The sequence below is a fragment of the Hemicordylus capensis genome, chromosome 2 (assembly GCF_027244095.1).
Source record: "Hemicordylus capensis ecotype Gifberg chromosome 2, rHemCap1.1.pri, whole genome shotgun sequence".
NCBI lineage: Eukaryota > Metazoa > Chordata > Lepidosauria > Squamata > Cordylidae > Hemicordylus > Hemicordylus capensis.
Genome location: NC_069658.1, coordinates 4,818,076 through 4,833,107, shown reverse-complemented (window position 1 = coordinate 4,833,107; position 15,032 = coordinate 4,818,076). Strand labels below are relative to the sequence as shown.

Genomic DNA, 15,032 nt, shown 5'->3' with positions numbered 1-15,032 from the left:
CTGGGAAAGACGCTTGCCTGAAACCTTGGAGAGCTGCCGCCAGTCAAGATAGACCATACTGAGCTAGATGGAGCCGCATGGGACAGCTTCCCAGGTTCCTAATTCTGAACAGCACCTCCAGCTAAAGCTGGGAAGACCCCCATTTGAAGCTCTGGAGAGTCACTGCCACCTGGTGAAGACAATACTGAGTTAGATGGATCCATGGTCCGGCTCAGCTCCTTGTATGCCCATATGAACTACTTTAGGTGTGCCCAAGGGCTTGGCATGCCCTGTCAAATTTTTGATTTTTAAAAATGTGAAGAGTAGGCCACCCACTACTGCCAGATCACAAGGATTTCCATATGGCATGGTGGAGCCCAAATTCCCTTTAAATACTCAGAACCAGTCGGACAGCACTTTGAATCCCAGCCATAATAACTTGCAAGTTGAATAAAGAGGAAAATGAAATGCAGGCACCATGAACGTGTCTGCATTCAGACCACAGAGTCCCTGGTGCTGCTGAGTTGTGCAATGCTTTCTATGCAGACACCGAGATCCCCAACCACAGAGATTTGCTTGGATGTGCCGTCATGAGGCCAGTAAGCAGTACAACCCCCCCCCCCCGTCACCAGTCTTCCTAGCAAGCACTACAGCGAACCTTCTCTATTTGGAAGGCAATCACCAAGTTGTTCTCCTGTGGAACTTCCTGGTGGATCTGAGAGGGCTCATTCCACGTCCCCAGTAGCTTACACTTGTGTTTCAAAACAAAACCAACCCTGCTCCACCAGAGCCCTTGAGCAAAGGGCCTTTCCCAAAGACACTTGCCAGACAGGATCAGTGTCAGGCACCAATGAAGGGGGCTGCAGAAAAGGCACTGTGGAGAGCTTAGAGGTTTGTTTGGCTTTTTAAAAAGCTGCAACACAACCACCCCATCATGTGCCATTTAAAAAGCATTGTAAATTTTGTGTTTATTTTGTAAGCGCGAGATAGATGGCTTATTCCTGCATACAGAGGTTGGCGGCTAAAACCAGGATAAGCTGTATTAATGTCCTATGGTCAGTATTATTGAACCTCCAAAGCAATAAACTACGAGTCGATAAATATTACATTTGCAACATAGTTAACATTCTCCTACTGTCTCTGGCACTTATTACACATTGTAACCGCAAGTCTACAATACATTATTCATATTTGGGGTGTCACTGAGTGATGGATTGCTGTAAGGGAGGCTGTCCTTTAAATAAATCAACAAATAAAAATGCAAATGTTAACATTTTCAGCCCCAACTTTTCCGTATCTTGAATGGGGGGAATGAAAACTTCACATTATATCGACAGCAAGCAGAGAGAACAATTAACAACCTACACAGTGAATAAGAGAGATTAATTTGCCAATGTCTGCTTTTATCACTTGCATATGGAACTATATTGGACTTTTCACGATATTAGTTCTCCTTGGGGGAAAGAGAAAAGGGGGAGGAGAACTTATCTCCTTCCATATTCGGAACCTCATTCACCCTCTTCCCCCTCGCAAATCTTTTCTTCTTTAAAACGTTTAGATATTAGATCTCCCCACCACCGCTGCATAATGTTAAACTTTAGTCTGAGAGAAAGGATTCTTCAAGAAGTTACTCCTTAACGGAGGATTGCTGCAGAAACAAGAACATAAGCACGGGGTACACCATCTAAAAAGCAGGAGCCCATGTAGTTATCTGAGGCACTGAAATCTCAAAAGCAGCGCAGTCATAGGCACAGCTAATTCATATTTTTATTTACTACAAAGCTTTTAGTTCAAAGGATCCAGCGCGATAATACGGCACTGTGGACTATTCAATATACAGCTCTGGGCATTGCATATTACATCAAATATTAATTTGTTTAAAAGTCCCCAAATGCACATCTACCTGATCGGAGATGTGCTGGGCAAATCATGCTATTTCTCTTAACAGCCCCAAAACACAAATTTGCACAATGTAATTTGTTTTTCTAAAAACTCCAAAGGATGCTTCCATTGTGGCTCTCTCATTGACTGTGTGTCTGAGTTATTACTTAATATGCACGCTCCAGGAATTTGCCGTGGCTTTTATTACAACCTGCAGCAAGTCAAATTGCAAAGATAAAGTCTTTGGGGTGGGCAGGGGGCAAATTGGGAGTAATGCTGCCAATCCAAGCCTCTCCTTCACCTGACAGATCAACCTGGCATGTGATGACTCTAAAGAGAAGAGTGAAGGAACCTCTCCAAAAGGCAGAGGGGAAGTGGCTTTGCTCTGACCTCAACGCACATCCCCATCCTGTTAAAAATCACTTTCCTGAAGGCAAAAGTAAAGACAGACTTGGAGAAGGAACATCACAGATTCAGGAGCAAACTTTCAAGTTCTCCAGAACTCTTCTTCAGGCTGGATGTAAAGCAAGACAATGAGGCTTAGGGTGGAGATGGGAGGGGGAGACAAAAATGTAGGTGTGATGCTGAAGCCCCACCACAACCCCCAGTTTGCCACAGTCTTAAGGCAGAGGTCAGGCAGTGCTGAGCAGACATAAGCAGACTAATTAGACTAGATTCTAGTGGGTGCAAAACAGATTTCAAACAGCACTGAGAGTTGCTGGACAAGAGACTCTAAGCCGAATCAGGTGAGATACCAGCAGGGGGGCTTCCACATCCCTGAAGGAGACCACCACTATATGAATATTTATATAACAGGTCTCAACAAACGTTCTCAAAGCATTTACATGGAAAAGAAATAATAAATAAGAAGATGGTTCCCTATCTCAAAAGGGCTCACAATCTAAAGCGAAACCTTAGGTTCCATATTAGTCAGAGTGCTTAGGAGCAACAACCACTGGAGTGATGCTGTTCTGGGGCCGGATAGGGCCAGTTGCTCGCCCTCCGCTAAATACAAGATAATCATCACTTTTAAAAGGTGCCTCTTTGTGCTGGTTCGAATCCCTGCTGGTACTATATTGGGCAGCAGAGATATAGGAAGAAGCTGAAAGGCATCATCTCATACTGTGCAGGAGGAGGCAATGGTCAACCCCTCCTGTATTCTACCAAAGACAACCACAGGGCTCTGTGGGCGCCAGGAGTCGAAATCGACTTGACGGCACACTTCACCTTTTTGTTCATCTAGCAGAGCTCTAACCACCAAGGGCAGAGTCCTGAGGCAGAAGCGGCATGATCAGGTAGCGCACCAGCTGGCAGCAGAAAAACAAACACCCCTGCGCAAAATGCATTCGTCAGGTAGGGCCATCTCTCCACAACGAATGCCCAGAGCCCTGAGCTGGGAAGGTATCCGAGAGGGAGGTAGTCGCTCATACTCTTCACTCCTCTGCTCTCTCCCCAAGTTCTCTCTGCCTCAGTTTCCCACCCCAAAACACAGCTTTAGCAGAGGAACAAGAACTGGAGAGAGATCGGGGAAGGCGTTCTCTCAAACCTGAAAGCCCTGCTTTCCGTCTCTTTCACCCCAGGCAGACTCCTCCCGAGCACAGCACTGCCTAAATGCATCTTTTTAACAGGTGTGCAAGGGGCCTCTCCACTTTCACTAAGCAAGCAGAGCGAGAGTGACTCCCCCCCCCCGCAGTGCAGAGTGTAGAGTGACACCCCCCACCGTAGAGGATGGAGCCAGAGGTTTCCAGCCACCTCCTTGGCAAGCTGCGTATTTCTTTTGGCTTTCTCACAGCTGGGCTAGGGGGAGACCCCAGCAGAGGGGTGGCTTGAGCACCCCACTCGGCCGGGAGATGCCCTGAGCAGCTTTCCCTGCCCACCCCCCAACACTGGCCTGCATAAGAACGGGGCTAGTTAATGCTTTGCATGAAACCGAGCTTGACTCTGCTGGCTAGAAGTGGAAATGGCCAGGAGTAATTACACAGACTGCAAACTCAATCAGGCCCTCCCCTCTCTGGCTCTCCCCTCCCCATTAAGGTTCAGGTTTTGTTCAGCAAGTTCCAGTGCCCAAGCAAAGCAAAGCAAACCATCAGGGTTAAACCGTTAACTGTGGATTATAACAAACATGCTGACAGATCTTTAACTTTAGTGGCACACCAGCAGCTATAATTCTCCATATTGATTAATTTAGTTAGTTAAACCTGCAATCTAAGCTTATAACCCATTCGGTGATAAATTGAGACTGACCTGCTGCCCAAGCAGGTTTCGTTGATGAAGAATAGGATCGGGTTTAGGCCTCCCACAGAAAATACTTGTCCATTTACCATTTTCAATTAGAGAAGCCCATGAGTAAGGGAAAGCGGAGCAGGGCTCTTTAGCCTGGTCAATTGCACTAACACACTGCACCAAAGGAGCGAAGATCGGGGGGGGCAGAGGGGGCAGAGAGAAAGTACACTGAAGCCGAAGGGACAGAGCACTCTGGGAGTGCAGGCACAGGGATTGTTTGCACTTCGGTCTAACTGCAGAAAAGTCTACAGCAGGTCTAGATAACAAGACCGCAGTTGGGTAAAGAAAAAGGAAACATCGATGTGGGTTAGCAGCATAGAAACATAGGAAGCTGCTTGATGCCGAGTCAGACTGTTGGTCCGTTTAGCTCAGCCCACTGTCTACACTGACTGGCAGCAGTTCCACCAAGCTTGCAGGCAGGTGTCTCTCCCAGCCCTACCTGGGGATGCTGCCAGGAAGTGACCCTGGGATCCTCTGCATGCAAAACAGATGCTCTACCCATGAGCGCCTGCCCCATTCCACTGCAGAATCTGTGGTCATCAGTGTCCCCAGAGAACAAAGGAAAGGCCCTGGGAGCAAAGGAGCTCAGCATGCTACTCTCCCCGGCGTCCCCAGCATCAGCACTGGGGAAGGAAAGGAGAGGAGAAAGAGCCGCCTCTTGCAGCAGACCCCGCCCCCCCCCCTTCAGCCCCATGGCTCCACCCAGCAGGACAAGGAGACAGGAAGGGCCATCCTGGCTGTGGACTTGAGCAGACCAGGAGCTCCGTGGTGTCTCCTCTCACAAGGGGCAAAGAACAACTGAGGAGAAAAGCAGGATGGTGCCCAAGGACCCCGGCCCCCCCGTGGGATTCTGCACGCCTTGGCTGAAGGTGAACCCTCCCGCTCCCTTCAGAGCGACTCCTTGGGACTCCCCGGACCCTGATCAGCTTTGCAAGGAGAGCAGGGAGGAGAGAGAAGGCTGCCCTCCTCTCCTCATGCTCCTTGAAAGCTGGCCAACGCGCCCCTCCCCTCCCCCTTTCGCAGCTTGCAAAGGTTCATTTTAACGGGGGGGGGGCGCTGGCCTTACCGGGGGCAGGGCAGGATGTGGCGCCTCCCCCAGATGCTGCCAGACCTCGGCCCCCCAGCTTGGCTGCCAGTTAGTTGTTTCAAGGGCTGCCTACGCACGAAATAGTGCCTAGGAGTGCCCGGAAACTTTTAGCGATCTGCAAGGGTGGGTTTCTCAGAAGCGTCCTCTTGAGCAAGGAGGGGTGCAACCCACCCCACACTTTGTTCCCGGCTTTCTCTCAGTATATGCACAAATTCCTAAAAGTACTTCACCAAATCCGCTGGCAGGACAGGTCCTCCCACACAACCCTCTAGCTAGCAGATGGCCAGGGCCACAAACAGTTCACAAACCTGCATCTACGCCACCCCACGCAGCTCCCACTGTGGGCTAACCCTCTTCTGCACCTCGCGGCATGCCACAAGCAGAAGGCCTGGCTCTGCATCACATCAGCAGTGCTCACAGGCAAGGAACAGCTGGACTCAATGAGCCAGATGGTGCCAGTGAGTGCGTCAAGTGACAGGGGAAGAATTCCCTCCCAAGGGCGACTCCGTGCACTGCCAGGTAGGAGTGTGCTGGGCCGCCAGCACCCGCCGAGAGCAGCCACCCTCTCACCTCCAGCAGTGGCCTCCTCAGAGGAAGCCATCCTGACCACAAGAGAGCACGCCTCGGAATGCAAAGACGGTGCTCTCTAGAAACCTCACACTTCTGCAAATGTATTTTTCATTAATCTAGTCAACTCCTTATTTTGAGCCCACTGCAGTTTAATTTATTTACATTTATATCCCACCTCGCCTCTGAGGAGCTCAGGGCAGTGCACACAGCTCCCCCCACCCCCCACCTCCCTTTCAGCCCAACCGCCACCCTGCTAGGTGGGTTAGACTGATAGAGGGTGGCTGGACCAAGGGAGCGTCATGGGCGAGTGAGGCTCTGAAGCTGGGTCCTAGTCCAACCATCACTCCACACTGGCTTTACTGATGAGCAAGGTTTTCCAGACACCAGAAGAGGCACCGTCCCTCCCATTTGCACCTCTAATTTCTAGGACCACTTCACAGAGGACATTCTTAAGTGTACATCTAAATATGCAAAGTGTGGATATGACAATCTTGTATCTACCAATAGACTCGGTGCCATACAGGTGGCTTCGTCAGTAGCTGCCTGTGGCCAGCCTGGGTCTGTCTCTAGAGTAAGTCTGGAATAGCCATCAGGCACCTTCCGGTGTATCCTGTGTTCTTTAACCCTCCCCACACCACCACACACTTTCTTCATATTGTAAAATGTACAGCACTCTTCTCATCTGTCCTTTTTAATGAATGTCTTGTTAGCTCTAGCAGTGTGCCATTTCCTGCTGCAGTCGGTGACCGGCCAGGAAAGGGATCTTTGGGTCGTGGCGGACACCTCGTTGGAAGTGTCAACTCAATGTGGGCCAGCTGTGAAAAAGACCAGTTCCATGCTAGGGATCATTAGGAAGGGGGTTGAAATTAAAACGGCTAATATTATAATGCCCTTATACAAAATGATGGTGCAGCCACACCTGGAGTACTGCGTACAATTCTGGTCACCACATCTAAAAAGGGACATTGTAGAACTGGGAAAGGTGCAGAAGAGGGCAACCAAGATGATCACGGGCCTAGAGCACCTTCCTTATGAGGCAAGGCTACAACATCTGGGGCTTTTTAGTTTAGAAAAAAAATGACTGCAGGGAGGCATGATAGAGGCCTACAAAATCATGAATGGTGTGGAGGAAGTGGATAGAGAGAAATTCTTCTCCCTCTCACATAACACTAGAACCAAGGGTCATCCCATGAAACTGATTGCCGGGAAATTTAGGACCAGCAAACAGAAGTACTTTTTCACACAATGCATAATCAACTTGTGTAATTCTCTGCCACAAGATGTGGTGACAGCCAACAATCTGGGTGGCTTTAAGAAGGGTCCGGATAACTTCATGGAGGAGAGATTTGTCAATGGCTACTAGTCGGAGGGGCTATAGGCCACCTTCAGCCTCAGAGGCAGGATGCCTCTGAATAACAGTTACAGGGGAGTTCTAGCAGGAGAGAGGGCATGACCTCAACTCCTCCATGTTGCTTCCAGTGGCATCTGGTGGGCCACTGTGTGAGAGAGGATGCTGGACTAGATGGGCTTCCTTGGGCGTGATCCAGCAGGGCTGTTTTTATGTTCTCTCTTACACGTCCCTTCTTAAAAAAAAAAAAGTTGCCCATAAAGGCAGGAACTCTGCCAGCAGCATTCTGTTTGGCACAAAGCACTGCAGCCAGAACAAATGATTGGCCATCTCTCCTTGCTCTCCCGGTGCTGCCTGGACATGCAGAGGTTGCTTTGCATGAAGGTGGATGGTGACAGGGCTTTTTGCGGTGCTTATGCAAACAGTTCACAGTGGATTGTCAAACATTTCTAGTTAAGGTCCAATCACCTTCCTGCTAAAATCACAGGAACAGGTTTCTATTGCAGCCAATGTGCAAATGCATCAATTAGACTCCATCACCTATTCCACAAACGCGAGAAAAGCACAACCAACTTCTGAAAAGGATGAGATTATCTAAACATGCACACCTGTTCCATTTACTAAGAGTATCCAAGACATTTCACTGTCTAGTCCTTTTATGCCTCACATTCATATCCTGTACTTTAAGACTCCTTTCACAAGGTGGAATCTAGCAACATGCAAACCTGATAGCTTCCTGTATATTAATAAAATTAGTCTAAGCTAAGTGGATTGGCAGAGTAGGGGTGGGGTAGATGTCACAACATTGGCAAGGACTGGCCCAACGGAAGAGTCCAATGCACATCTTAGGCACTGGCTTCCCACAGACTGTTTTCAAATGGGAGAGCAATCTCTGGAAAGCGTGCTCATCTCTCTGGCAAAAATGCCTGAACTCGCTTGGTTGCCCCGATTGCCAGAGGTCCAACTCCAAGATCCCAGCTTTCAGAGGACGGCACCTTCTCTGGGATGACACCTTGTTTATTGAACTTGCTCCCCATATCCATTTGATTAGCACTTATCCTTGGTTTTTAGGCTTGAGTTACTCAGACACTGAATGGCATCAAGAGCAACTGATCAATTGAATTCGGAGGCTGCTTTCAATCTGTTGCATTTTACTTGATTGTCTTTATTCTCCGATACGTTGTTTTAAATACTCTGCAGGCTGCCTTGAGGACTGTGACTGGGATATGGTAGAAATGTTTTCGATACACAACTTAAACAAGATCTACCCTTCCACTCCCCAGTAAGCCTTAACCATGGTTTGCTGTTAGTATCCACATGGATGCTAGCCAAGGTTCCCATCTTAACCAGAAAGGAACATTGGTCACTTACTGTGAAGTCTGCTTCTTGCTGCTGGAGTTGAGGACATCTCACGGGGGTTATGCTTCCTGCACACTCCAGAGGCAGGACAAATCAATTCGGCAGAGCCTTTAAAAGGCAGGGAAGGAAAGCCCCTCCCAGTTCTGCTAGTCAAGCCACACGTCTAGAAAAATAAGGAGAGAATGAATATAGGAAACAAACAAAAGGAGCGCTGACCAGTAGCCGTGGACGCCCAGGGTGGGTTGAGATGTCCTCAACTCCAGCAGCAAGCAGCAGCCTTCACTGTAAGTGGCCAGTGCTCCTTTCTCAGCTGCTGGGTGAGGACGTCTCACGGGAGACAGGCCACAGCTAAGGGACCCTGGGAGGGGGCGTCCCTGGCTACTGGGGCAGAAGAACGTGCTGCATCACATGCCTGCCAAAGGTAGCTTCAGAGGAGCGCATTGTCCAACTTGTTTTATCTGGTAAACGTGGATGGAGAAGACCACATTGCTATTCTGCATATTTCATCCAGTGGCACATTTGTGGAAAATGCAGCCAAGGTAGCTGGAATAGGAAGATGCTGGACTTCATATGCTAAGGCAATGCATGCCTTAATCCATTGGGTTAATGTTGCTGTCAACACATTGTCCCACAGATGCTGGTAGGAATGCAACGAAGAGTGCCTCGGTGGACCTGAAGGAGGCTATCCTAGACAAGCAGATTTTGAGGTAGCATCATACATCTAGCTGGTGCCATTCTTTTCCCCAAGGTGTGTAGGACTGGGACAGAACAAAGGGAGGATAACGTCTTGAGACCTGTGGAAGACGGATGATACCTTAGGTACTGATGGGTTCGGAATAAGCCTGATGGAGTTGGAAGAAAAAACACAAATCCTTGGGTTGAAAGACAGTGCCCTGAGCAAAAAGACCCTCATGGCCGAAGTAATGAGTAATGAGGAAAGTAATGAGGAAAGCCAGCTTTAGGGAGAGGATAAGGAGAGATACTGATCATATAGGTTCAAAAGGAAGTGCATGTGGGACCCTGAGAACCTTGTGAAGGTCCCAGGAGGAAAACCTGTGTACTACAGGTGGGGAAGACAGAGTTGCACCCCTTAGAAATCTTTTAAGGTATAGTTGAGAGTGCAGACCTTTCCTCATAGATGGGGAGAGTAGATTGGCCAAAGACGCTTGATGGTGTTAGCTTTGAGGCCTTTATCTAAGCTATCTTGTAAGAATAGTAAGAGTTCCTCAATGCCATAGTGTTCCACTAACAGCTTGGGTTGTTGGCACCAGCGGAGGAAGACTCACCACATGGTCTGATATATTCTGTTGGTCAAAGCCCTCCTTTGAGAATGGTGTCCAAGACCTTTGGAGCATAGCCATTACGTTTTAAGACGTTGCGCTCATTCACCAGGTGGCAAGCTTGAACCATGCTAGGTCGTGGTGGACTACTGGGCTCAAGCTGAGGATATCTGCAATCACTGGAAAGCACCACGGGCCACTGGTGGTGAGGTGTAGAATTTCTGGAAACCACAGCCTTTGGGGTCAGTAAGGTGCCACTAAGATGACGTGGGCTTTGAGAAGATGTATGCGATAGAGCTGATGACTTAGTACAGGGATTGGAGGAAAGGCGTATAGGAGTTCCATGGTGGGCCAGCAGAGAGAATGTGTGTGTCTCTGCCCACGATTAGAAGGTGGAAGTGCACCCAAGGAACCACTTCTATGGAAAAGACCATTAAACTTGAGAAGCTGTGCCAAGGTGAGAAGTGGGGCCTTCTTGAGTGTCAGGATGTGACGAATTTGTTTGTAGCTTAAGCATTCAGTTTTGTGGTAGGAACAGGTGATCCCTGACTGTGTCTATGAGCCATCTTGGTGGATGGCATTAAGTGGCATTTTACACTTAAATCGTGTGAGGCCAGAATGCGGAGAGTGGTGTTTAGGCCGTGGATTGCCGGCTCACCCTGGATGACGACTGGATGTGGAGATTGTCTTAAATACGCGAATATCCTGATCCTTTGCGGTCTGAGGTGTGCTACTAGTGGTGCCAGAACCTTGGTGAAGATCCCGGTGGCTGAGGACAGACCGAAAGGGAGTGTGGTGTATTGATAATGTTGGCAATTGTAAATGAAACATAAGAGATGGTGACATGCTCAGTATATAGTAGTATGCCTTGGTCAGATCCACCAATCAGGAGCCACCATTGGGTGAATGTGTTCATAGAACCTGGGCTGCCACCAATCAGAGACCATGCCTTGAGGCCCCAGACATGCCCCCTTCATCTGACATCAGACGCAAGGGCGTGATTTCGCTCCCAAATGGGGCCGCACAGCCCCATCTGCAAGCAAAATCAGCCAGCGCTGCTTTGCAGCATGGCCGCAGCAACTCTAAAGGCAGGGAGAGCCGCTCCTGGCCATGCTGCAAATCCAGCACTGGCCGATTTCGCTTCCAAATGGGGCTGTGTGGCCCCATTCGGGAGTTAGATCCTGAATGGGGGCCTGTTTGAGAGCGAAGCCACACACCCAGCATCTGATGCATGATGCAGGGGGCGTGGCTAAATGTGTACTGTGTCGGGGTGGGCGGGGGGGGGGGGGGCTGCCGCTTGGCTCCCTCCATGCCTGCCATCAATGCCAAGTAATCTGCGTGGTGTACTGTCTCTGCTATGGAGCAGAGTGTCTCCATGCTGGATTTTCTGCCCTTCACCTATTTGTTCAAGTACTTTAGGTTGGCCTGCAAGGATCTGTCTTTTGGGGGCATGGTAAACAAAATAGAGTATATGTCCCGCACTCCTTCGTGTGCTGCAACCTTTTCCATTGCCAAGACGCTGCGCAGGTGATTAATTGCTAACAGAAGGCCCTCATGCTTTTGGAGAGACTTAGAGAGGGAGTAGGCAGGAATCGGTTGTTGGGACGGGCAGTTAACTATCTTGCAACCATATAGAACAGAGTCCAGAACTGATTTGTCTGAGACGGAGGCCTCCCAGGTATGAAAGAAATGAGCTAGGCAGCCTCCTATGCCCAGTGCCGGAGAGTGAGGAAATTTAGCGTGGTTTGGGGTTGCTGTCTGAACTGCTGTCTAGTTGCGTTGAGTGAGGTCTGTTCCAGAAGGGACACTTTTGTCTCACATCTCTGTCCTTGGGGTGGAAGTTGGGATTAAAGGATCAAAAGAGCTGGAAAAACTTATGAGTAGTTTGCTTGCCCTCCTTACGCATAGATGATGGAAGGGCCTTTTTCTCATCCTTGGTTTCAACCAGGAATTCCTGAAGTGCCTCGTCTCCAAAAAACTTGGAAGAAGCCAATGGCACAGCAGACAAGTTGGGCTGTGATGCCACATCTACTTGCCAGTGTTTCAGTCACAGTGTGTGTCTGGCTACCACGTTGGATGCTGTGGCACATGCTGCAAATGAGTGGATCAACATGCCCCCCCTTGGTGAGGGTCTGGGCAATCATATTCTGAAATACCCAAGGAGTGAGGAGAAGCTGGTCTTTTTGGCCAGTGTTCTGACTGTTGCTTACATTTGTGTGTGTGTGTGCCTTTTTATCGTTTCTGCTTATGACTCTTTTCCGCCCTTTTGGGAGAGCTCTCAGGAGAAGAAGATAAAGGGGCCAAGTCAGAGGAAGAAGACACCTCTCTGGGCCCATTGGGCTTTTTGGAGGATTTCTTAGGTTTGTGCTGCTCTAGGGAATGGTGCAGCATGTATTTAAACCAAGATTGCCAGGATTCAGGAGCCACACCTGGAGTAAAACTGGATTTCTAGGCACGTGGTAGATCTGGGTTAATGGGGCCAGCTGGCCCTGGACTCACTGGTTTTGGCATCGCTGGTTTGGTGGGAGGTGGCGCAATGTTGTTCTCCTCATTGTCCGGGATCTGTGGGGTGGTAGGGAGTTATTTGGATCCCCACCGCAATCCTCAAGTAGCTGATCTCCCGGATTCAAAGGGGGAGGTAGTGCTGGCATTTCTGCAGGGTCCTGTGGGAGAGGATCATACCTGCCTGGCGCACCTTTCCCATTTGCTCCCTCTTCCAGATCCGTGCTTGGGAGCTCCTTTGGGAGAGCCTTCACGCCGCTCTGAGTTTTTCCGGCTGGTTGGTGGTGCTTCTCCCGAGGCCATTTTGTAGGGGGCGCTCAAGGCTTCGGTTGGCCTTGCAGGGAGCCCAGGAGGTCCTCGGCCAATATTTCAAGTTAGAGTACAAACAGAGGGGAAGTTAGAAGCAAGGCGAAGTAGACCACTCTGGAGCTGTAGCAGGACAAACTGAACTGGGAGGGTCTATCCTTCCCTGCCTTTTAAAGGCTCTGCTGAATTGATTTGTTCTGCCTCTGGAGCATGCAGGAAGGATAACCCAGGGTGAGGAAGTCCTCACTCAGCAGCTAAGAATCTGAAATCAGAGTCTGAAAGAGCCTTACAAACCTAGATTAAGGAGGAACTACAGTTAGCATCTGCACAGATGTAATACTGCACCACAATTAAACATTTACACGGGAGAGGAGTGAAGAACTGGCCCACAAGTGGGGAGTTCACATGCCCAAGGCTGGCTTCCGATTTGCAAACCCTGATTTGCCAGCATCACAGTTGCACTAGACCTAGGGTCCCACCCACCCACCCCAAACTGGAAATGCCCACTTTGCAGCCATCCATATCTACCATTTTAAGCTGGCTGATTGATACAGAGAGCTACAATTTGTTTTTGAACTGTGCTGGGGTTTTCATATAAATAAATTCTCAGTCTTGAGAAGACCAAAGTAAAGGCAGCTGCTGCTATTAACCTTATTAGCCGAGAAGAAAAACAAGGCTGTTTCATTCTTCTTCAGTTCTTCACAAGAGAAATAGTGTGTTGCTTAAGGCTTTTGAAGACAACATCAAAATCGCTGACTTAATGTGATTTTGTTGCTGGTCATTAAAACAGCAAAACAACATTTATATAAAATGTCTTAAAAGAAACACATCATGATAAAGTGTCACATGATCTGGCGGGAGACGGGGAAAGGGCAGTGAGAACAGGAGGATTTAAGAACTTCAAGTGGATCCTGAGAAGAGAGAGAAAAGGCCCAAGTGCAGCAAACACTACCCCTTTAAATTATTTACAAATGTATTAAATGTGTCAGGACTTATAACTTAAAAATACTTTCCCCTCACAGAATCTAAGTAAAAATTAAAGCATTAGAACTTGGCATATTCCCGCATTTCTTATTCTAACAAGCAATTTAAGGCTTACTATAAATGTCACAGGATATGGCACATCTAAGTTGATATTATCCAGCTTGAGCAAAACATGAAATATCAGAGGAACTCAGCCGCCTCCCCTTGCATCTGGGCAAATTTGATGGTTGCGTCTGTGGAATCTTAAGCCAGAGATTACCAGTCATCTTACCGTGAGGTGTCATGCTGGATTGGGGACGTGGCGGTGGTTACAAGCTCTTTCCTGCTGCCTGTCAGCCTAGGGGATGTAGCTGCATCCTTCCGGGAGCCGGGAGCCATCCCTGCGGAAAGAGAAGAAACGCAATCCAGAGGAGTATTAGGGCCGGAAAGGCCTTGCTTGTCTCGGCTTGCATTATTTCACCATGCCGGGCCCAGACCCCACGCAGCTCTTTGGGGAACATGATCCATGGTGAATCAGCAGCCAAAGAAACCATTACTGTTGACTGGTATGGAGCAGAATACATATTTCCAGGGCTGCTCCGAGCCATAAATGCATAATACACCACCCACAGCAGACCTCGTGTCACTACTGTGGTTTCAAAAAGCGACAGGCTGCCATTCCCTGGTGACTTTGTGACCAATCCCCACTAACCTCACCCCTGCATTTCCAGCTTCGTCCAGAAACCAAGAGAGTATTATCTTAGTATTATTTCAAAAAATTATGGTTATTGGAGAATCTCAAAAGCACACAAAGAACTGTCTGTATTCTATTTAGCTGTTGCTGGAAACTCACTTCTTTTGTGTCACCTTTCCATCATATTTGTGGTATATTCAGGGGTTAGAAAGTGATTCTGCAGCTTACAGGGGGAAATGGGTGGAGGATCGGAGAGTAGAGAAAACAAGACCAATTTGGATGATGGGTAAAAGCTAGGGCTGTGCACATCTTGCAAATGTCGGGATTGGGTCCAACTCGACTGACCCAGTCCTACAAATGTTGCTCGGGGTCTTTTGGACCCTTCAGAATGTCGGAATCAGGTTTGAGGGTCCCCCACCCCCAACCAATTGCAGGGGAAGTGATGTAACATCAGATAATTTCAGAGGGAAACTTGGAAATCAGCTGCTATTAAAATGTGAGTTTTTAAATGGGATAAAAAGACATGTGCTTGCCGGAAACCAGATGTATAACCCTTGGCTTCTTCAACTTAATACCAGTATTAGCTCTCCATTGATATGGTGTTGGCTGAAGGCGGAAGACCCTTTTGGTTACCAGCCTGTGAGTTACTTCAGCAATCATTTATGAACACATTCAAGGGGGTGATTCAGGAGGAGGGATGGGCAGAGAGAGTCAGCTGCCCACACCAAGATTTGGGGGCAACACACCCACTGCTCTCTTATTCAGGATAAGTGATCACGT

The 15,032-nt window shown here is 48.6% G+C and overlaps 1 protein-coding gene across 8 annotated transcripts in view; it reads right to left on the bottom strand.

Moving 5' to 3' along the window:
• KIAA1328 (KIAA1328 ortholog) overlaps positions 1 to 15,032 on the bottom strand; it is a 290,833-nt gene that overhangs the window by 39,335 nt on the left and 236,466 nt on the right. For all 8 annotated transcript variants that reach the window (XM_053299433.1, XM_053299432.1, XM_053299440.1 and 5 more), the window contains one exon: positions 13,851 to 13,959. In XM_053299433.1, coding sequence (XP_053155408.1) covers positions 13,851 to 13,959 — 109 coding nt within the window. The remainder of the gene's footprint in view (positions 1 to 13,850; positions 13,960 to 15,032) is intronic.